At 36.7% G+C, this 18,234-nt stretch overlaps 1 protein-coding gene across 1 annotated transcript in view; it reads left to right on the top strand.

The window, feature by feature from the left end:
• Window positions 1–18,234, top strand: part of Fam13a (family with sequence similarity 13 member A) — a 347,725-nt gene that overhangs the window by 215,848 nt on the left and 113,643 nt on the right. The window contains exon 7 of the mRNA XM_026405192.2: window positions 10,469–10,629. Coding sequence (XP_026260977.2) covers window positions 10,469–10,629 — 161 coding nt within the window. The remainder of the gene's footprint in view (window positions 1–10,468; window positions 10,630–18,234) is intronic.

The raw sequence follows: 18,234 nt of genomic DNA, 5'->3' as shown, positions 1-18,234 counted from the left end.
TTACAACTCATTGCTTCATTTCTCCCTTTGGTCAGGAAAAAGGGATTTTAATAACCAATTTTCCGACTATCTCATTGTACAACCTTGGACAAATTCATTGTTTCTCTTGTCCGATGAACTTTACTTTGTAAAGGAAAATTGGAGTAAACTCCCTCTTCAACTCTAAAATTGAATGACTCAAACTTAACCATCTAATTTCCTAAATTTTCACTGAAATTTTCCCATATGCATAACCAGCCGTAATCAAGCAGTTCAGGTATTTAATGTTAAGTTTGCTTTTATTTTAACACTTATTTTCAGAAACCTCACAGAGAAATTATTTTGCTTCCTGACAAAATTTAAAACAAATAACCAGCATTAATTTTTCTAAGAACCTTTAAAAAAAAAGTCTAAGATATGTTACCTGAGACTAGAAAACAAATGAACTTAGGGACGTGTACCTTTTAAAACCTCAAAGCATATTCTAATGTACACCCCTGGTAAAGAATCCCTGAATGCTTAGTGAGACTCCACCCAGTTTCAGTAGCTTCCCTTTGGACAGACTTCCAGAGAACCGTTTGATTTAAGGCCCCATCATCTCATCCTCTAAATTAGCCAGAATTTGAGGCCAAAGGATTGTATATTTGAGATTAAATAATAAATTTAGAATTAAACAATAAAAATTTTAAGCAAAATATTGTAGTCCTAATAGAATTGAAAATTTGTGGATTCTCTTGATATCAGGCATGTCCTCCCTGACCCTCCTACTAAAGTCTCATATCTACCTTCCTGAAGCACTTGGTTCAGTTACTTTTGGCTTGATTTTTTTTTTCCTGATAAAAGACCTAAGTCAGGGAATTGAATTAATAACTCTTGTCAAATAGCAAATACTGGGTCAATATTGATGAGAGGCCTCACACTATTCCATGTCCAAATCGTACTGGTGAGCAGCTTCTGAGAGCTGAGACTTCCTGGAACCTAAACTCTAGGACAGACAACTCTACCTTGATGGATGGAATTAGTATACCTTCCTGACTCATGGTCCTGTGATAACAATTCTCATGCTCTATGAATTTAAGTTCTTCCCATTTCTGTAAATGTATCATCGCTGGTTTTTACACTGACAGATTTTCAAATTTGAATATAAATGAAACTTCTAAAATGAGAGCAAGATTTGCACCATAGAATTCATGTGCTTTATGATAAGAACCCATGACTAACCCTTCAGTGTTTCTCGGAGAAAAGTAGGTGATATTATTTAGTTCATTTGTTCATTCATTCATTCACTCATTCATTCTACAAACATTTAATGGTTGCCTACTGTTTGCTGGGTGCTGTTCCAGGAGGCAGGTCTGTAGCAGTTAACAAAGCAGGCTAGCATTTCTAGTGTAGTATTCCATTCTGCAGAGGAGAAAGGAGGTGAGAGAGGCCAAGTTGAGAAAAACAAAGTGCTAAGAGGCTTCTAACTGGCTTGAACCTGTTACTTGTTGGAACTCTGTTTCAAGATGAACTTGGTGAAAGTTATAAACTTTCTGTCTTTTTATGTATAATTTTTCTAACAAACTGAGTTAAATTGATTTTATACTGAAGTATAGAGTTGCCCCAAAACCTGAAAGAGGAGATTTTTAATTAGTTGCAACTTTGTTTAACACTGACCCATTTTTACTATCAAAAAAAAAAAAAAAAAAAGGAGGAGGAGGAAGCCATGTGCAAGGAGCTGCCCCACAACCCTTCTCTATGGAAATAGTCCCTAAAACACATTAATAATTTTCACAGATAAAAACCTGGAACAGAACATTAATTAGCTACACCATGACTAGTGCACAACAGATTCATCAAATTCCCTGTGAGGACAGTTATGGTAATTCACTAAATATACCTCATCTTTTAAAAGCTAAATGAAATATTTCTGATTTAAAACAAAAAAAAAAAACAACTTTTTTTTCCAGTTAGAGAATGTTTTTAAAGATTTTTAAACTAGAAATATCTTTTTTTTAAAAAAATTCTGAGCTCACGGTCTCTTTTCTGGTGCTGTATTTATTTCATGCTTCTCATGAACATTGTGAGCTTAATGAGCATGAAGGGGAGGCAAGAGGCTTTGCCCTCTTCTGTGGGAGTGACAGGTGGAGGAGAGGAAAAGGTCAAGGATAATGAGGTCTAGGGAGCCTTATTTAGCAGGTCTTAGTGTTCAAAATCAACTTTTCTGTCCCAATCTCATTTATCATTTGAGCCTGGAATATAGTTTTCTGCCCTGTTCTAATCAACTCTCAAATTACCTGATGAAGAATATGGCATTCAAGAAAAGAACACACTGGGAGTTTTGTTGTTTCGGAATGGAGGCGCCACAACTGAACAGTGATCAGGGCAACTCCTGAGACCTCTTCATCAATCTACTATAACGATTTGTTAACAATATTGTCTTATAATACCTTACTAAATTATTATTACAAAGCTTCCTCCAGTTGATGCATATGCACATCACTTGGCTAGAGAAGACATTTATAATAATTAGAAAGACCCTTCCACTTCCCCAAAAGGAAAAGGAGCTACTACTTTGGAGAGCTGCTTTCCTGCTGGAGAAACAGTCTCCCTTGCTTCTTACCTGCCCTGCCCTCCCTGTTCTTTGTCCTACAGGGCAGATCATTCCTGCTCCATGCTGTCTTATGGAACAGAGACTCTGTCCCTGTGACTTCTTGTTCTACTGTCACAGGGACAGGTTTGTGTGAGGATGATGTGTAAAAATCAAGCGTCTCTTTTCTATCGTATTGGTTTATCGGGGTAAATAATTGCCTCACATTACTGGATGGTTTTTCTGCTCTTGAATTCCTTGTCCAATTCTTGAAGATGAAACCATCTGAAAATATTTGTAGTGTTGACTGTGACAAAATTGGGTTTTGACTTTTCAAATTAATTCATGTGTGTTTAAGTATGGAGATGATTCTAGTTATTGGGGGTATATATTTAACTCTGGGTGCATTTTTATTTGCTAACTGAACTCATCTATGATAACAAAAGTATTTCTTTTTTTAATTTTTCAATTTGTTTTAATTAGCTATACATGACAACAGAATGCATTCTGACACACTGTACACAAATGGAGCACAACTTCTCATTCCTCTGGCTGTATATGATGCAGAGTCACACCCGTAGTGTACGGAGGGTAATAATGTCAGTCTCATTCCACCGTCCTTCCCATCCCTGTACCTCTCCCCTTCCCTCACTCCTCTCTGCATAATCCAAAGTTCCTTTATTCTTACCTACACCCTCACCCCACTGTAGATCAGCATCTACTTATCAGAGAAAACATTTGGCCCTTGGTTTGGGGGATTGGCTTATTTCACTTAGCATGATATTCTCTAGTTCCATCCATTACCTGCAAATGCCATCATTTCATTCTTCTTTAAGGCTGAGTAATGTTCCATTGTGTATATTTACCACATTTTCTTTAGCCATTCATCTGTCGAAGGGCATCTGGGTTGGTTCCATAGTTTAGCTATTGTGGAATTGTGCTGCTATAAATATTGATATGGCTGTGTCACTGTAGTATGCTGATTTTAAGTCCTTTGGGTATAAACCAAGGAGTGGGATAGTTGGGTTAAATGGTGGTTCCATTCCAAGTTTTTCAAGGAATCTCCATACTGCTTTCCATAGTGGTTTGCAGCCCCACCAGCAATGTATGAGCATACCATTTTCCCCACATTCTCACTGACCATTATCATTGCTTTTATTCTTGATAATTGCCATTCTGACTGGAGTGAGTTGAAATCTTAGAGTAGTTTTGATTTGCATTTCTCCAATTGGCAGAGATGATAAACATTTTTTCATATGTTTGTGGATTGATTGTATTTCTTCTTCCGTAAATTGTCTATTCAGTTCCTTAGCCCATTTATTGATCGGGCTATTTGTTTTGTTTTGTTTGGTGTTAAGTTTTTTGAGTTCTTTATATGTCCTGGAGATTAGAGCTCTGAGGCGTGTGTGGTAAAGATTTTCTCCCATTCTGTAGGCTCTCTCTTCCCATTATTGATTGTTTCCTTTGCTAAGAAGAAGCTTTTTAGTTTGAATTCAATTCCATTTATTGATTCTTGATTTTACTTCTTTCACTTTAGGTGTCTTGTTAAGGAAGACAGATCCTAAGCTGACATAATGAAGATTTGGGCCTACTTTTCCTTCTGTTAGGCACAGGGTCTCTGTTCTAGTGCATAAGTCTTTTATCTACATTGAGTTGAGTTTCGTGCAGGGTAACAAAAGTATTTCTTGGTCTCATTAAATACTTCATAGATATTTTAATGACAAAACCATGGTTGGTTATAAGGTGTACCCTAATTTACCTAGAACAGGTAATTTGATTATTTAGAATGCATAATTTTTTGTCCTATTAACACATTAAAATATAAGTGGATCATTTTCTAAGTCTGTGTTTCTGAAATGATTCGGAGAGGGCCAAAGGGCTAAACTTAAAAAAAAAAAAAAAAAAAAGAAAGAAAGAAAGTTAGTTTTAAATACCAATGCCATAAAATTAAAAAAAAATGGGTTGCGTTATGGGAGATTATGTGACTTTCATCTTAAAATGCTGTTTCTTCTTTTAATTCTAACATTTAACATGTAACCAGTTATATAGAGTAGTGGATAAGCACAGGTCCTGAGGTCTATCTGGGTATTAACTGCATCTCTGACACTTGATCATTGGGACAAATAATTAAAGCTTTTTGTCTCAATTTCTTAATCTTTGAAATGGTAATAACAATAATTCCTGCCTTCTTGGGCTATTGTGAGAATTAAATAGATTTGTTTTTGTCATATTCTTGGATCCATACCTAGCACAGAGTAAGTGCTCAATAAATGCTTATTTATAACAGAAGTAACACCATAATACAAGAAAGTACTTTGTAATTTTACATTTCAAAGTACATTTCTTTTTGTTTCTGTACCCGTGGCATCTTAAATACTAAAGTAGCTCAAGTTGCTACAAGTAGAGTTTCTCTATGCCTGAGAAGATATGCATGGAATGTACTTTTTCTAAAGATTTCTGGAATTTGTTTGTACTTTAGTTGTGGACATAAATCACACAGCATATACCTAGATCCTTATCTAAAATAGCCAGTGGCGGAATTCTTGAGAGCAAACTCTTTTTCAGAGATTTCGTTATAGGATTTCATAATTTTACCTTCAAGTGTCAAAGTTACTGCATTACTAAATAGAGAAAGAGGTTATTAAAATAAGGAAACAACATGTGGTGCAAATAAGTGAAGGTCTGTTACAAGTCCAAAAGAAGAGAAAGTCAGTTATCACTTCCCTGCCAGTGTCCCAGGCCTTTGGTCATTTTCCTACTGCAGCTACCTGTTGTGAGGGATGCTGCAGGTGGGCATCACCAGGCACCTTCACTAAACTTATTACAGTGAGAGTTTGGGCCATATTTGGGGGTCTCTGCTCAGTAAACATGGCTGAAGCTCATTTAGGCACTAGTGACTCTGCCTAGACAAAGTGGCCCAAACAGCTTCTTGGTCCACTTCTGTTAAGTTCCCAGCTGGTCTGCATGAATTATGTCTTAACATTCCAAAGGCAAAAGGAAGATGAAAACAAAAGAAAAGAGATGAAGTTTTCCTCTATGCAGGTTTCTTCCTACTGCTCCCTCTGAAACAGGGCTTCTCAACTTCAGCACTATGGATGCAGGCTGTCCAGCACTTCAGTAGGATGATTAGTGGCAACTCTGGCCACTACCTACTAAGATTATGTAGCACACATCCTCCCCCCCCCCATCACAACCAAAACTGTCTCCAGACAAAATCAACTGCAGATGAGAACCAACACTTTAAGCTGCACTATAATCACATGCCCGCTGTGGTTTTGACTAACTGGTTTCATCCTCCTCAGAGGTCAGTAATGAAAAGGGCCTCAAGTGCCACCTCCAAGTCTAAGTGTCCACTGCCACCAAACTATACAGAGCCAGAAACCAACATCCAAGAGCATTTGTTTTGGTGTTGTTGTTGTTGTTGTTGTTTTAATCCCCTACCTGGGTTATAAGGCTGAGAGAATAGTACAAATTTATGTTGGTTCAAATTGGGTGTTTCTAAAAAGCTCAGTTTCAGCTGAAATAAAGGACTTTCCTAAATCAGTGCATTTGAAATAAAATTAATTACATTAGTGAAACAGCAAGTTTTAAACTTTTATCATATTATTTTGCCCCCATAGTCTTCAAGGTACATCTTCAGAAAGATATCAGTCATCTTTTCAAGGTTGCTTTTCTTCTGAAACATGCATGTAATTTCCCAATTTTAGTGATCTAAGAGTTACTGAGTTACTTTTTTTCCTCTAACAGTTCTGTTCTCTCATAAATAACAGGTGACACACTCTATGCCCAAGCTTAGTTCTTTTTCTGTTTGTTTTTTATATTTTTAGTTGTAGATGGACACGATATCTTTATTTATTTTTTTCATGTGGTGCTGAGGATCAATCCCAGTGCCTCACATGTGCTAGGCAAGCCCTCTACCGCTGAACCACAACCCCAGCCCCAACAAGCTCAGTTCTTTTGTCAACTTGATCTATTAAATAACGTTTATCTTTTAAATTCTTGGTTATGAGCTTTATTCATGCATTTTATTTCTGTAGAAACTGGATTATCACAAAATTACACTCAAACTGATGTAGTTGTTGGTAACTGAGTTCTCTGTGAAGATTATTTTACTATAAACTGATAGAACAGGATAAGCTGCATTTTTTTCCTCTAGAATATTTTACTTCCACATAAACTGTTGAATGGAATTTAGAACTCAATAAATCATAACTAACCATAAAATGTCAACTCTTAATACCATGAAATGATGCCAAACAATTACTGTTGTATTTTTTAACCCATTTTGTCTCAAATTTGGAACACCTGTAAAAAGTTATAGTATATAATATAATGTAACTATATTACATAATAATAATAATAGTAATAATATAGCTATATTATCATGTAATAGCCAGGCACAGTGGTACATTTTTGAATTTCTAGTGACTCAGGAGATTGAGGAAGGAGAATCACAAGTTTGAGGCAAGGCTTGACCTCAACAACTTAGCAAAACCCTATCTCAAAATTAAAAAAATTAAAGGACTGGGGATGTAGCTCAGTGGTAAAGCACTCGTGGTTTCAGTCCAGTCCCCAGTAACAAAAATATTATTATTATTATTAATATTATTATTAATATTTATGCAATAACATGTATAAGCACAAAATTATGATTTTCAACCTATTTTAATGACCTAGGTCAATTTCATTGAAATATTCACAGAATGGAAAACTTGGGACTCAATACAGAGAGAACTAAGTCTAAAATATATTTTTAGGTAGTTTGAAAACTTACTGCCTTTTCAATAGTTTATGGATTTTTCAATCTACTCTTATGAAAAATAGTCATGTGCAAAAAGAACACCTTTCTGAAAGATATGAAAATGAATATACTTTACATATTCTTTTGCTGTTTATCTGAATATTTCTTTTAAAGAGTTTATTTTAAAATATTTCTTAATATTCTTTTTAAAAATATTTTTATTAAAAATATCATCAATAACACTCTAGTTATTGATGGACCTTTATTTATTTGTTTATATGTGGTGCTCAGAATTGAATCCAGTGCTACACACATTCTAGGCAAGCCACAACCCCTGCCCAATCTTACTGTTCTTGATCATTGCTTAAGAGAGTAGATTTTAAGAGTTATTGCCACAAAAAAATGGCAAGTATGTAAAATAATGCATATGTTAATTAGCTCAAATTAGCCATTCCACAGTATATAAATATTTCAAAACAATAATAGGGAAGCTATGATCAAAGGATGCTATATGCATGTATGAAAAGGTCACAAAGAAACCTTTCATTTTGTACAATTAATATGCGCTAATAATTATAAAAAGACATTTTTAAAAAATAGGTTGTGGATGATAAATAAGTACAATTTTTATTTGTCAATGAAAAAAAAATAACCTTGACAAATATTTCTATGGACTGTAGAAATTTTTAAAATATATTTTTAGTTTCAATGGACCTTTATTTTATTTATTTATAAGCATTGCTAAGAATCGAACCCAGTGCCTTATACATGCTATGTAAATGCTCTACCACTGCACTATGACCCCAGCCCACTAGAAATGTATTTATAAGTAGATAATTTTAAAAATATTTCCTTGCTTTCCTTATCTTTGTGAGCTTATGAACACTCTACAGAGAAATTCTCTGAACAATTAAATTGGCAATAACCATATTTGGGCAAATTTTACATAGCAACAATAATAAAACCTGCCTTTATTGAGTGTTTATTTTGTTCTATGTTGAATGCAATGTTTTGCCAAATTATGTTCATATGTTTCTGGTGTGTGTAAGTGCTTTTTTAAAATTAATTTTATTTTTAATAGGCAAACCATGCTTGTGCATTTATTAATATATTATTTTATCTATTTCTCATGCAGACATAAATTTACTAAGGATGTTCATGTAATATGTTCCTCATATTACATTTTTTGTATATTATTTTAGTTCCTTGGGCAGTCAATGTCTTGGGAATATCTTACAGTTGAAAAGCATATTGTCTGACAATATTTATTGATGGATCCAAAATTTTGCTATAATATATGGGTAAAAGTTAAAAATAATACTACTATTTAAAAGAAGAGGAAGAAAAGGGAAAGGAGGAAGAAGGGAAGACATAGGAAGAGAGGCAGGCTTTAGTCTCCTTCTTGAGAGATGATTGAGACAAAATAAGTGCTGAAAGCCTGTGACAGCTAAGGGTAAGGTGTCCAGCAACAGGTCATCAAGGGTAGGTTGCAGTGGTGTGTCACAGGGGTCCAGAGCTGGGAAAGCTCATTCAGTCAGACCTGAGGTTAGTTAGAGAAACTCCATAGACAATGAAGTTATCTCATCCTCAAAGAAAGTTAGGATCAGATTTGGTCTTAGGCAGTTTGTAAGTGGCCAGCAATAAAAAGATGACATTCCAGGTGTAAGGCCAAGTGTGAGGAAAGTCCTACAGATAAGAAACCACTTCCAGTGTAACAAGTATCGCCGACCCAAGGTCCTAAATCTTACATTATTTAGTAAAGAACATAGGTTATATTCAGATTCTTTCTGATCTGAAATCAGAGAGCTTGTGAGTATTCGGGAGTTTGGAAGGAGCCTAACATAAGGTGTACTGAGAAGTCAATATAACCTGGTATTCCTTGCCTGTGCTTCCAGAGACATAAGACAATTAAAAGATTATGTTTTTCCCTATTTATTCCCTTACTTAGAAGCTTATCAGACCACACTTTGCCACACAGAAGAGGCTTACAAATCAGTCATGGTAGCATACACCTGTCATCCCAACTATTTAGAAGCCTGAGGGAGGAGGGTTGCCTGAGTTGAAAAGTTCAAAGACAGGTTGGGCAGCATAGTAAGAACCTGTCTCTAAATAAATAAATAAATAAAACACAATAAAATTTATAGGCAGAAGCTGGGGTTGTGGCTCAGTGGTAGAGCACTTACGCAGCATATGTAAGGCACTGGGTTTGATTCTCAGCACCGCTTATAAATAAATAAATAAAATAAAGGGCCATCAATAACTAAAAAATATTTTTTTTAAAAAATTATAGGCAAATTCGTGTCTATCTTGCTTGATGATAGCACATATTTCTGGACGCCCTTTGGACACTGACATCCTATATTTCAATGTTTCTCAGCCTGTGTTAGTCAGCTTTCCATTACTATAACAAAATACCTGAGTCAGTTAACATTAAAAGAGGAGAAGTTTATTTTGCCTCACAGTTTGGAGATTTCAGTCCATGGTTAGTTGGCCCCATTACTTTTGGCCCTATGGCAAAGCTATAACTCAATGCAGGCGTGCATGGTGGAGCAAGCTGTTCACCTTGTAGTAACTAGGAAGCAAAAAAGAAAAGAACGAGATCGGGGTCCTACAATCCCCTCTGAGGGCACAACTCAGTGACCTGAAGCCTCCCGCTAGGCCCTGCCTCTTACTGGTTTCCACCACTTTCTAATAGCACCAAGCCGATGGTCAAGCCTTTAATACATGGGTCTTTGGGGAACATTCCAGATCCAAACTAAAGCACTGCCCTTTTTTTCCCCCACCTCTTTCCAACTACTACTTCTTTCCCTCACTTTGGTTTTCCAGTCTGACACATTGCCGTTGTCTCTCTTCATATAGAGTGATTGTTCTAAGGAGGGGTGGTCTGGGGAGGACTTGCTTCAGAATCCCAGAGAGTAGTTTGGTCCATATATCACTTGAAAGTTCCTCCTGGAAATGTTGATGTCTGTCTTTACATGGACCCATTACTGTGTCTAATCTTTATGTATGTATTTTAAATTCCTTGCAGCTTGATGTTTTTTTCTGGAGTGATATCAATACATTGGACTGTGAATAACTTAGAAAAAAATTATCTTTCTTCAATAACTTAACTTTAAAAACATTTAAATTTCTCTTTCTCTATCTCACCCTACCCTTTTTTATTTTATTTTATTTTTTAGATCCCAAAGTCCAGGAGTGAGGGATCTATTCATGGCCACAGGGTACTGCAACCAGAGCCGTCTGCCGGTGTTCCTCAGGTCAACCTGCGGCTAAGTCGTAGGAAGCCCTGCTTGGATGACATGAATTCAGCAGAGGACGGTGGTGCCAAGTTGGTATCCAGGTTGGCAAGTTTTCTTCCCCTACACCATTCAATATATCAGCTCTGATATATAGACCCACATATGTACGTGTGTCTGCATATATCGACCATGGTATCAACAGAATCCATAGATCAATATAAACATTTAAAATACACTCTAAATTTTGAGGATTTTCTAACTAATAATCCATACCACAGAAGCAATAAGAACTATTGTTTTCTGGATTGAAACACATTAGCTACTAGGACTATGCTGAGCTCCCAATAAAGTCCAAGAATTACTTTTTGGTTATCTTTTTATAGAATGTTCAGTGAAAATATTATCTATCAAAGTAGAAATCAGAGTTGTCTAGTACCAAGTCTTATAACAGTTTGAATGTTGCTTTTAAACCATGATTGTACACATTATACCTGAAAGTAAACTTCTCTGGTATAATTAAAGAAAAAGGCCTTGATTTTAATTTATTCCTAGCATATAGCATTTTTCCTTTTAAGAATTTTTTCTTTTATGATAACTGATAACCTATTTCTAAATTAAAAAAAAAATATTGTTACAAGTATTAGAGATCTCTAATGGAATTTAAAGATGCCTTAAAGCATTCAAAAATAATATAATGAAGGAGCTTAGTACTTCGGATTGCTTTATAAAAAAGATGGAACTTAAGCTGTATCTCAAAAGATGAAGGCGAATGAAGTAGGAAGAGAAAAAAGACCAGGGTATTATAGATAGGCACAGTTAGGAGTCATAATGACTGGATTAGAAATAGCAAACTGGAATTAGTTGGAGATAAGGCTAGAATCGTGGAGGGAGGCCAGGTCATCCAGTCCTGGGAATGCCAGGTGCACTGTTATTTATTTATTTATTTATTTGTTTATTTATTTCTTTGACACCATGGATTGAACTCAGGAGCACTCAACCACTGAGCCACATCCTCAGCCGTATTTTATATTTTTTATTTAGAGACAAGAGCTCACTGAGTTGCTTAGTGCCTTGCTTTTGCAGGCTAGCTTTGAACTCATGATCCTCCTGCCACAGTCTCCCAAGCCACTGAGGTTACAGGCATGCTGTCAGTCTTTTATTCACTGAAGTGATGATTGGCAGTCAACCCTCTGGTTCCAGGAACTGCTTTAAGGCAGGACATACATCAGTGGACAAAGCTGACCAGGCCCCTGTGTCTATGAGCCTGACATTCTAATGAGGAAGACTGTAAGGCCTAGTAGAAAAATGCGTGATTAGAGGACTTCATATCTGAGGGAATTAAGAATAGACTGATGATTCTAGTGCGATGAGTCAGGGAAGGCCTGAGCTGAGATGTCAGGAGGAAGGAATCTGTGAAGATTAAGGAAAGAGCTTCCAAGCAGAGAATATAGCAAATACTGAAGAACTGAGGCAGAAGAAGCTCGGCTTCATCCTGCTGGTAACAGAAAGGGAATGGAGGTGTGAGCTGGGCACCAACCCTTCACACAGGCGCCCTTGGGGGACACATCCATATCCCAGCAGGGAAAATACAGGTGGTCTAAGAGACGAAGCTAAACCAATCAGATCATGAAAGACGGTGTCCTGTTCCACCTTGAGGAGTTTGGATTTGCCTCTTGAAATGATGATAGGAACATAAACCAGAAAATGACTTGTATTTTATAAAAGACCCTGTGACAGCAAAAGGAAAGATTAAAGGGAATAGTAAGACGGGTTGGGAGACCAGCAAGGTTGGGTCAGTTCAAGGCAGAATAAGAGCTTCCATTAAGTCACTGTTGGTTACTGGGATGAGGAGGTGTAACTAGTCTTTGTCTCTCGAAGGAAAGGGGAAGAATGGTCTGTTGCTTACAGGACAACTTCGAGTTGGAGTGTTTGGGGGGTTTTTGTTGTTGTTGTGTATTTGTTTGTTTGTTTATGTTTTCTTTGTTTTGTTGAGGAATTAAAATATTGTGATGAATGAAAGGTAGGCAAGTTTGTGAGCTCAATTGTCAGGGTGAGTGGAGAGAAGGAAGCTGCTGGAGATGGAGGACCTGGAGGAGGAAACCCAGAGACAGCAGGTGTCCACAGAAAGTGGAGGAGGAAGCTCAGTCAGTGGAGGAGTTAGCCTTGGCAAGGAAAAGTGAAGGAAATAAGGGGCATAGATACAAAACACTGGCCTTTTGAAAGTTTCCTCCCAAATTTAAAAACCAGACTTACATAGCTGGTGGCAAGGGTAGATGCGAAAATAATGAAAATAGTGAAATAATGAAAAACATTGCAGACATTTCTTGTTTGTATCCTTTTTTATTTATCCAATCTAAAAATGAAAAAAAAATCTGCTTCTAAAGGTAACAAGAGTTTTAGGTTTGGTGAATGAATTTGTATTTCTGAGAAACAAACCAGCAAGTGAGATTAGGAGGGACAGCATAGCTGACCATTGCTCTAGCCATATTTGTTCTTGTGGTCAGCACTGCATAGCCCCAGTTAAAACAGATACATATTTGGATCTTCCAACTTTTTGAATTATAGCCAACCTTATCTAGAACCACATTGTTCATACTTAAACTTGTACCACTTGCAAATACTTGTTCAACTTCCTGTCTATCCACAGACCTATCATATCTACAGAGATATCTTTACATTTTACTTTTTATTTACTTCCGTGTGAGATAAATTATGAGACAAATTATCAAAAGACAATTGAAGATCATAACAGATCAACTTAACTAAAAATAAATCTTAAATCCTTTATACATCTTTACAGTAACAGAATAGGTATCATGATAGTTTTCATTTCTTCAGAAATGAATTTATGAAGATGTTTTCATTTGTAGTTACTTATCAGGACAAGTTATTATCTAGTTTGTGCATATTAAATTAAAAAATAAATACAAGTGTGTATGTGTGTACAAAATGCACATACCCCACTTTCTCTAAGTCCTCTCACTTTTTTCCTTTAAAGTTTATTAGTTGCCCTAGTCTTAGAAGTTGGCAGCGTGTGTGGAATACATTGTTTTACTCCTGTTCTTGGATGTGATATTTGCTTTGGCTTACCAACTCTTTTTCAAGGAATTGTCCTGAAGCTTTTAAGCTTTTCCTAGTATTCAGGGGTTTTTTTTAATTGCTCTTTTAAAAAGCAGGGAAGAACGCAACAACATTCATTTTTGTTTGGTCTATGATCTGATAAGTCTCATTTATTTCACAAACAAGCAAACAAAATCACTGTGTTTACAATTATTGAAATCAGTATAATACTGATTTCACACGTAGAGTTTGGTTTGCAGCAGAGGAACCCTATCAGTTAAAAACACAGATAAAACTAGGAAAGAAATATCCTTTCAGTACTGAAATTTCCTGAATGTTGACGTGTCCTTTGATTTTTCAACTGGCAGGTTAAAGGTCGATTTCTAGTGCTTTTGAGAAGTAGTTTTTGGCTAATAGCCTGTTTTTGATCATTTGAATTCTATGGGTTTCAGAACTTGCCATATTTGGTTTCCAGATTGACTTGTTTCCATCTGTTTCTCCTTTGTTTCAAGCCTTATATTTGTCTCGTTTCTTCTTGAGATGTAATGAAAGCATGAATTTTTATCAAGTATTTACTATTTTCCTGCTCTTTAGATATTGGCTATAAAAATAAAAAACTTAAAGGAGTGATTTATTTTGAGAGGAGCTAGATATCAGTTATTAGTTGTTGCTGGTTTCTTAGACTGTCATTCACAGAATAACTTTTTTTTTCCCCATCTTTCTATAACTGTTCAAAATTGGCATTGAAGACATAATCACAAGAGCAATGTTTCCCTAATCCCCCTAGAAGCTGTCCCTCACAATTAGAATGGCTTCAAGAGAAAAGCAAAAGAATAAATATTTTTGATCATGTAAGAGCTCAGCCAACAATCAATATATTTTGTATTGAATTCAGAGCCAAAAGTGCTTAGTGACACGTTCATTGCATTCAGTGACAGCACTAGCTAATCTGTCTGCATCACCTAAAGCCAACAACAGCAATTCCTGTAGTACTGTGAAGAATTCTTTTCTCTTTGTAATGAAAGCATGCATGTTACTAAAATTCACAGTAGATTGAAAAGCATAATTAAATCCAACATATCTGGGTCAAAAGATTGTGTTCCTGTCTTTCTTTCTGTACATGTTTGCTAACTTCAGAGGCACAGGCAGAAATGAGTTATTGAACAGATGCATCTTCATGAGCAAAGCTTGGACTCCTTCTCACTAACCAAGATATTATTACCTTATTCCTATTAAAGGTACTGAGAGAAATGATCACAAACCTAGACTGCAGCAGGTGCTAAGTAGTATTTTTAAATTTTTTTCTGGAAAGAGAAGCTATATACCTATCCTTAAAAAAGGAAAAAAAAGTTCCAAATTGTATGCAAAGGTTTGAAATGTTAAAATGATTTGAAGCTTTAGGGAATGGCTATCTCATTTTCTACTTTAACAAGTGAAATAGACAAATGATTATTTTTGTGCATTTCTAGTACTGTAATATAATACTTCTCTTAATGTTTTTAAATTTTAGAGTTTACATAGAGAATATGGTTAATATTTTTAGTTTTTTAGATTTTAAATTTTAACATCTAAACTTATTTAGATGTTAAATAAATTTATTATAATTATTATTTTATCTGAAATATATATATATATATATATATATATATATATATATATATATATATTCCTTAAATGTGTGATGTCCTTAAAGACTCAAGGAAAATCTCTAGTTTTATTCCACAAGTCTGGGTAAAGTCAGAAGAGACTATATGGTATCTGACTCTAATTATGTGAAATGTCCAGAAAAGGCAAATTTACAGAAACAGAAAGTAGATTTATAATGGGGCTGATGTGTGGAAATACTTATTAATTTAAGTAACCTGAGGGATCTTACTTGAGAAATGAAATGTTCTGAAACTGATTTATAGTAATATTTACCTCACTTGGTAAAGTTACTGAAAAATCATTAAATTGAAATAGGTGGATCCTATGATATATAAACCCTACCTCAATAACACTGTTTTTAAAAATACACAGGGGGCTGGGACTGTAGCTCAGTGATAGAGCGCTTGCCTAGCATGTGTGAGGTACTAGGTTTGCTCCTCAGCACCATGTAAAAATAAACAAATAAAAAAAATTACACACACAGGGTTAGGGGTATAGCTCCGTGGTAGAGCATGACCTAGGCCCTGGGTTTGATCCTCAACACCAAAATAGAAAGAAAGGAGAAGAAAGTCATTTGATGGCAAATTATTAAAATGCAACTGTTGTTATGAGTGAATGCTATCTGCAGAAAGGGTTGTATTTGTTAAATTTTAATAGAATTTGCTCCTACACAAAAATAATAGAGCATGGTGGCAGGCCTAAAGGTCAGGTCCTCCTAAAAGGTGATTCATGAGGAGGAAGAGGGAAGAGAAACCAGCCACTTGTTTTCGCATCCTGAAAGGACTCCAGCTTGCAGCTTCCTGTGCCACCATGGAGTTCTTGAAGTGAACAGGAAGGAAGAACTATAATATTGTAGGAGTTACACACACACACACACACACACACACACACAATCCTAGGCCCACTGTTCATAAGTGGAAGACTTGACTGATATGGTACGAGGATTAGGGTGAACTTTGTGAATCTAAGAAAAAAGTGTCATTAGGTCTGAGCATCAGCAGACGTTCATAGTCTCCTTTCTAGGCAAGACTCTTCTAGATACTTTGACAATTAATGAAAGTTTTACAGTTGGCTCTTACATAAAGAGACCAGGTGTTAATGAACAATTAAAGTGCTTTCATTTTTTGTGTGTGTGATGGACATAAATCATTTACCTAAAATAACACAATGAATATAGAGTTAAAGAAAATATCCTCACTTTGTGTGGCAGATATGTTCTTAATCTGATAAATAAACGAGGGAAATGATAACAACTCACTTTTCAGGGTATATTGAAAGCACATCTTAAGCAGGGAGAGTGCCCTGGATGAGAAGTGCTTTCTGACCTATTTATTCCTTTTTTCCCCCCAATGTCGTAGTTACCTAGGGAATACATTAGAGAAATGAAGACCGTCACTGAGGAGGCTAAAGCTCCCGTTACTCCTTGGTTCTCTCATACCCCTCTCTGCCCCATGGGTAACTACTGTTATGGGTTTGGTTCTGTATTCTTCCAGATATTTCTTTGTTTTCACACATGAAGATATTCCACACATTTTTTTTTCCACTTAAGAAAAAAAAAGAAAAACAACATACTTTTCACCACGCTGAATGCTGAAGGTTTGTTGAAATGTCCCCTACTTCCTGTCTTGCTTCCTCCTACTGGAATGTTCTTCCCCTTTCCTCGCCTGCCAGAGTCAGTGTTCTCCAGTCTCCTTCCCTGGTGGCCTCTTCCCCCTCTGTCCGCTTTCTCATCCCAGGTCAATTTAAGTGTCACAGAGTGATAATTTCCAAATTAGTAGCTTGGCTTCGGCCCATCCCTAAGTCTCCAGTGCCTGCCTGACAATCTGCACTCCAGCATTTACCGTAAACTCACCTCACACAGATAGAACTCGTTTTCTCATCTTTCCTTCTTACTTCTGCTGTGTCTTTCTTTCTCCCAACTACCAGACTCAGTCCTTTCATATCATCAGTCACGGGATCCTGTTAGCCTTTCTTTTTCAGTGTCTCCAACATATCTCTTTCTCTCTCTCTCTCTCTCTCTCTCTCTCTCTCTCTCTCTCTCTCTCTCCTCTTTTCTTCATGACCTCAACCCTAATTTAGGCTTCTGTCACCTTGAGGTTAGATAATTACTGCATTTGCTGCAGACCACCAGCCTACTGGATTAATTTTCTCCACACAGGTCATTCCCATGTCTCTGTCTCCAGGTCCTGAGTCTATTATATGATGGCTTGAAGATTCATTCCTCCTGCCCAGAATGCTCTGCTGAGTGTTCCTCATTAGTCACCGACCAGCGGGAATGACTTCCCATTCCCTCAGATAACCCAACCCCTTCTCTTGCGCCTCGCCCCGCCATCATCCATAGTTAGCCAATTCCTGAATGTTCTTGGACAATCCTTCTCTTTATTTGGCCAATTTCTCCCCTACCCCTTACCACCTCAGCAGACACTGAAGTTCAAACATAGCTCACGCCTGCTCAGAACTGTTTTGTGACTGGCTTGTGCTGTCTACAGGAGACTCTTTGTCCTCTCTCGACTCTTCCAGCCCTCTCTTCCCCAGTTCTCTGGGTTCGTCATCTTTCCATCGCCATGACAAAATACCTGAGATAACCAACTAAAAAGGAACAAAAGTATAATTTGTCTTGTGGTTTCAGAGGCTTCCTTCCATGGTTGCTTGGCCCTGTTGCTTTGGGCCTAGGGCAGTACCAAAAATCACAGCAGGGACGGCATCAGAGAAGGCCTGTTCACCTCTTGATGGCCAGGAAATAAAAGGATCAAGGGACCAGGGTCCCAATATCTCCTTCAGGGGCACAACCCCAATGACCCAACTCCCTTCCACTAGGTCCCACTTCCTAAAGGTCCCACCAGGCCCCAATATTATGCCACAGGTTAGCAACCAACCCTTGAACAGATGGGCCTCTCAGGGACATTCAAGATCCCACCTATAGCACTATATCCTTCTTTCATACCTGTAGCCACCACATTGTACACACATTCAAGGACTGTCTTTGTTCCAGGTATCTA

The sequence above is a fragment of the Urocitellus parryii genome, chromosome 10, assembly GCF_045843805.1.
Source record: "Urocitellus parryii isolate mUroPar1 chromosome 10, mUroPar1.hap1, whole genome shotgun sequence".
In the NCBI taxonomy this organism is placed as follows: domain Eukaryota; kingdom Metazoa; phylum Chordata; class Mammalia; order Rodentia; family Sciuridae; genus Urocitellus; species Urocitellus parryii.
Note: the sequence above shows the minus strand (reverse complement) of the source record. Positions and strands in the feature narration are given on the sequence as shown.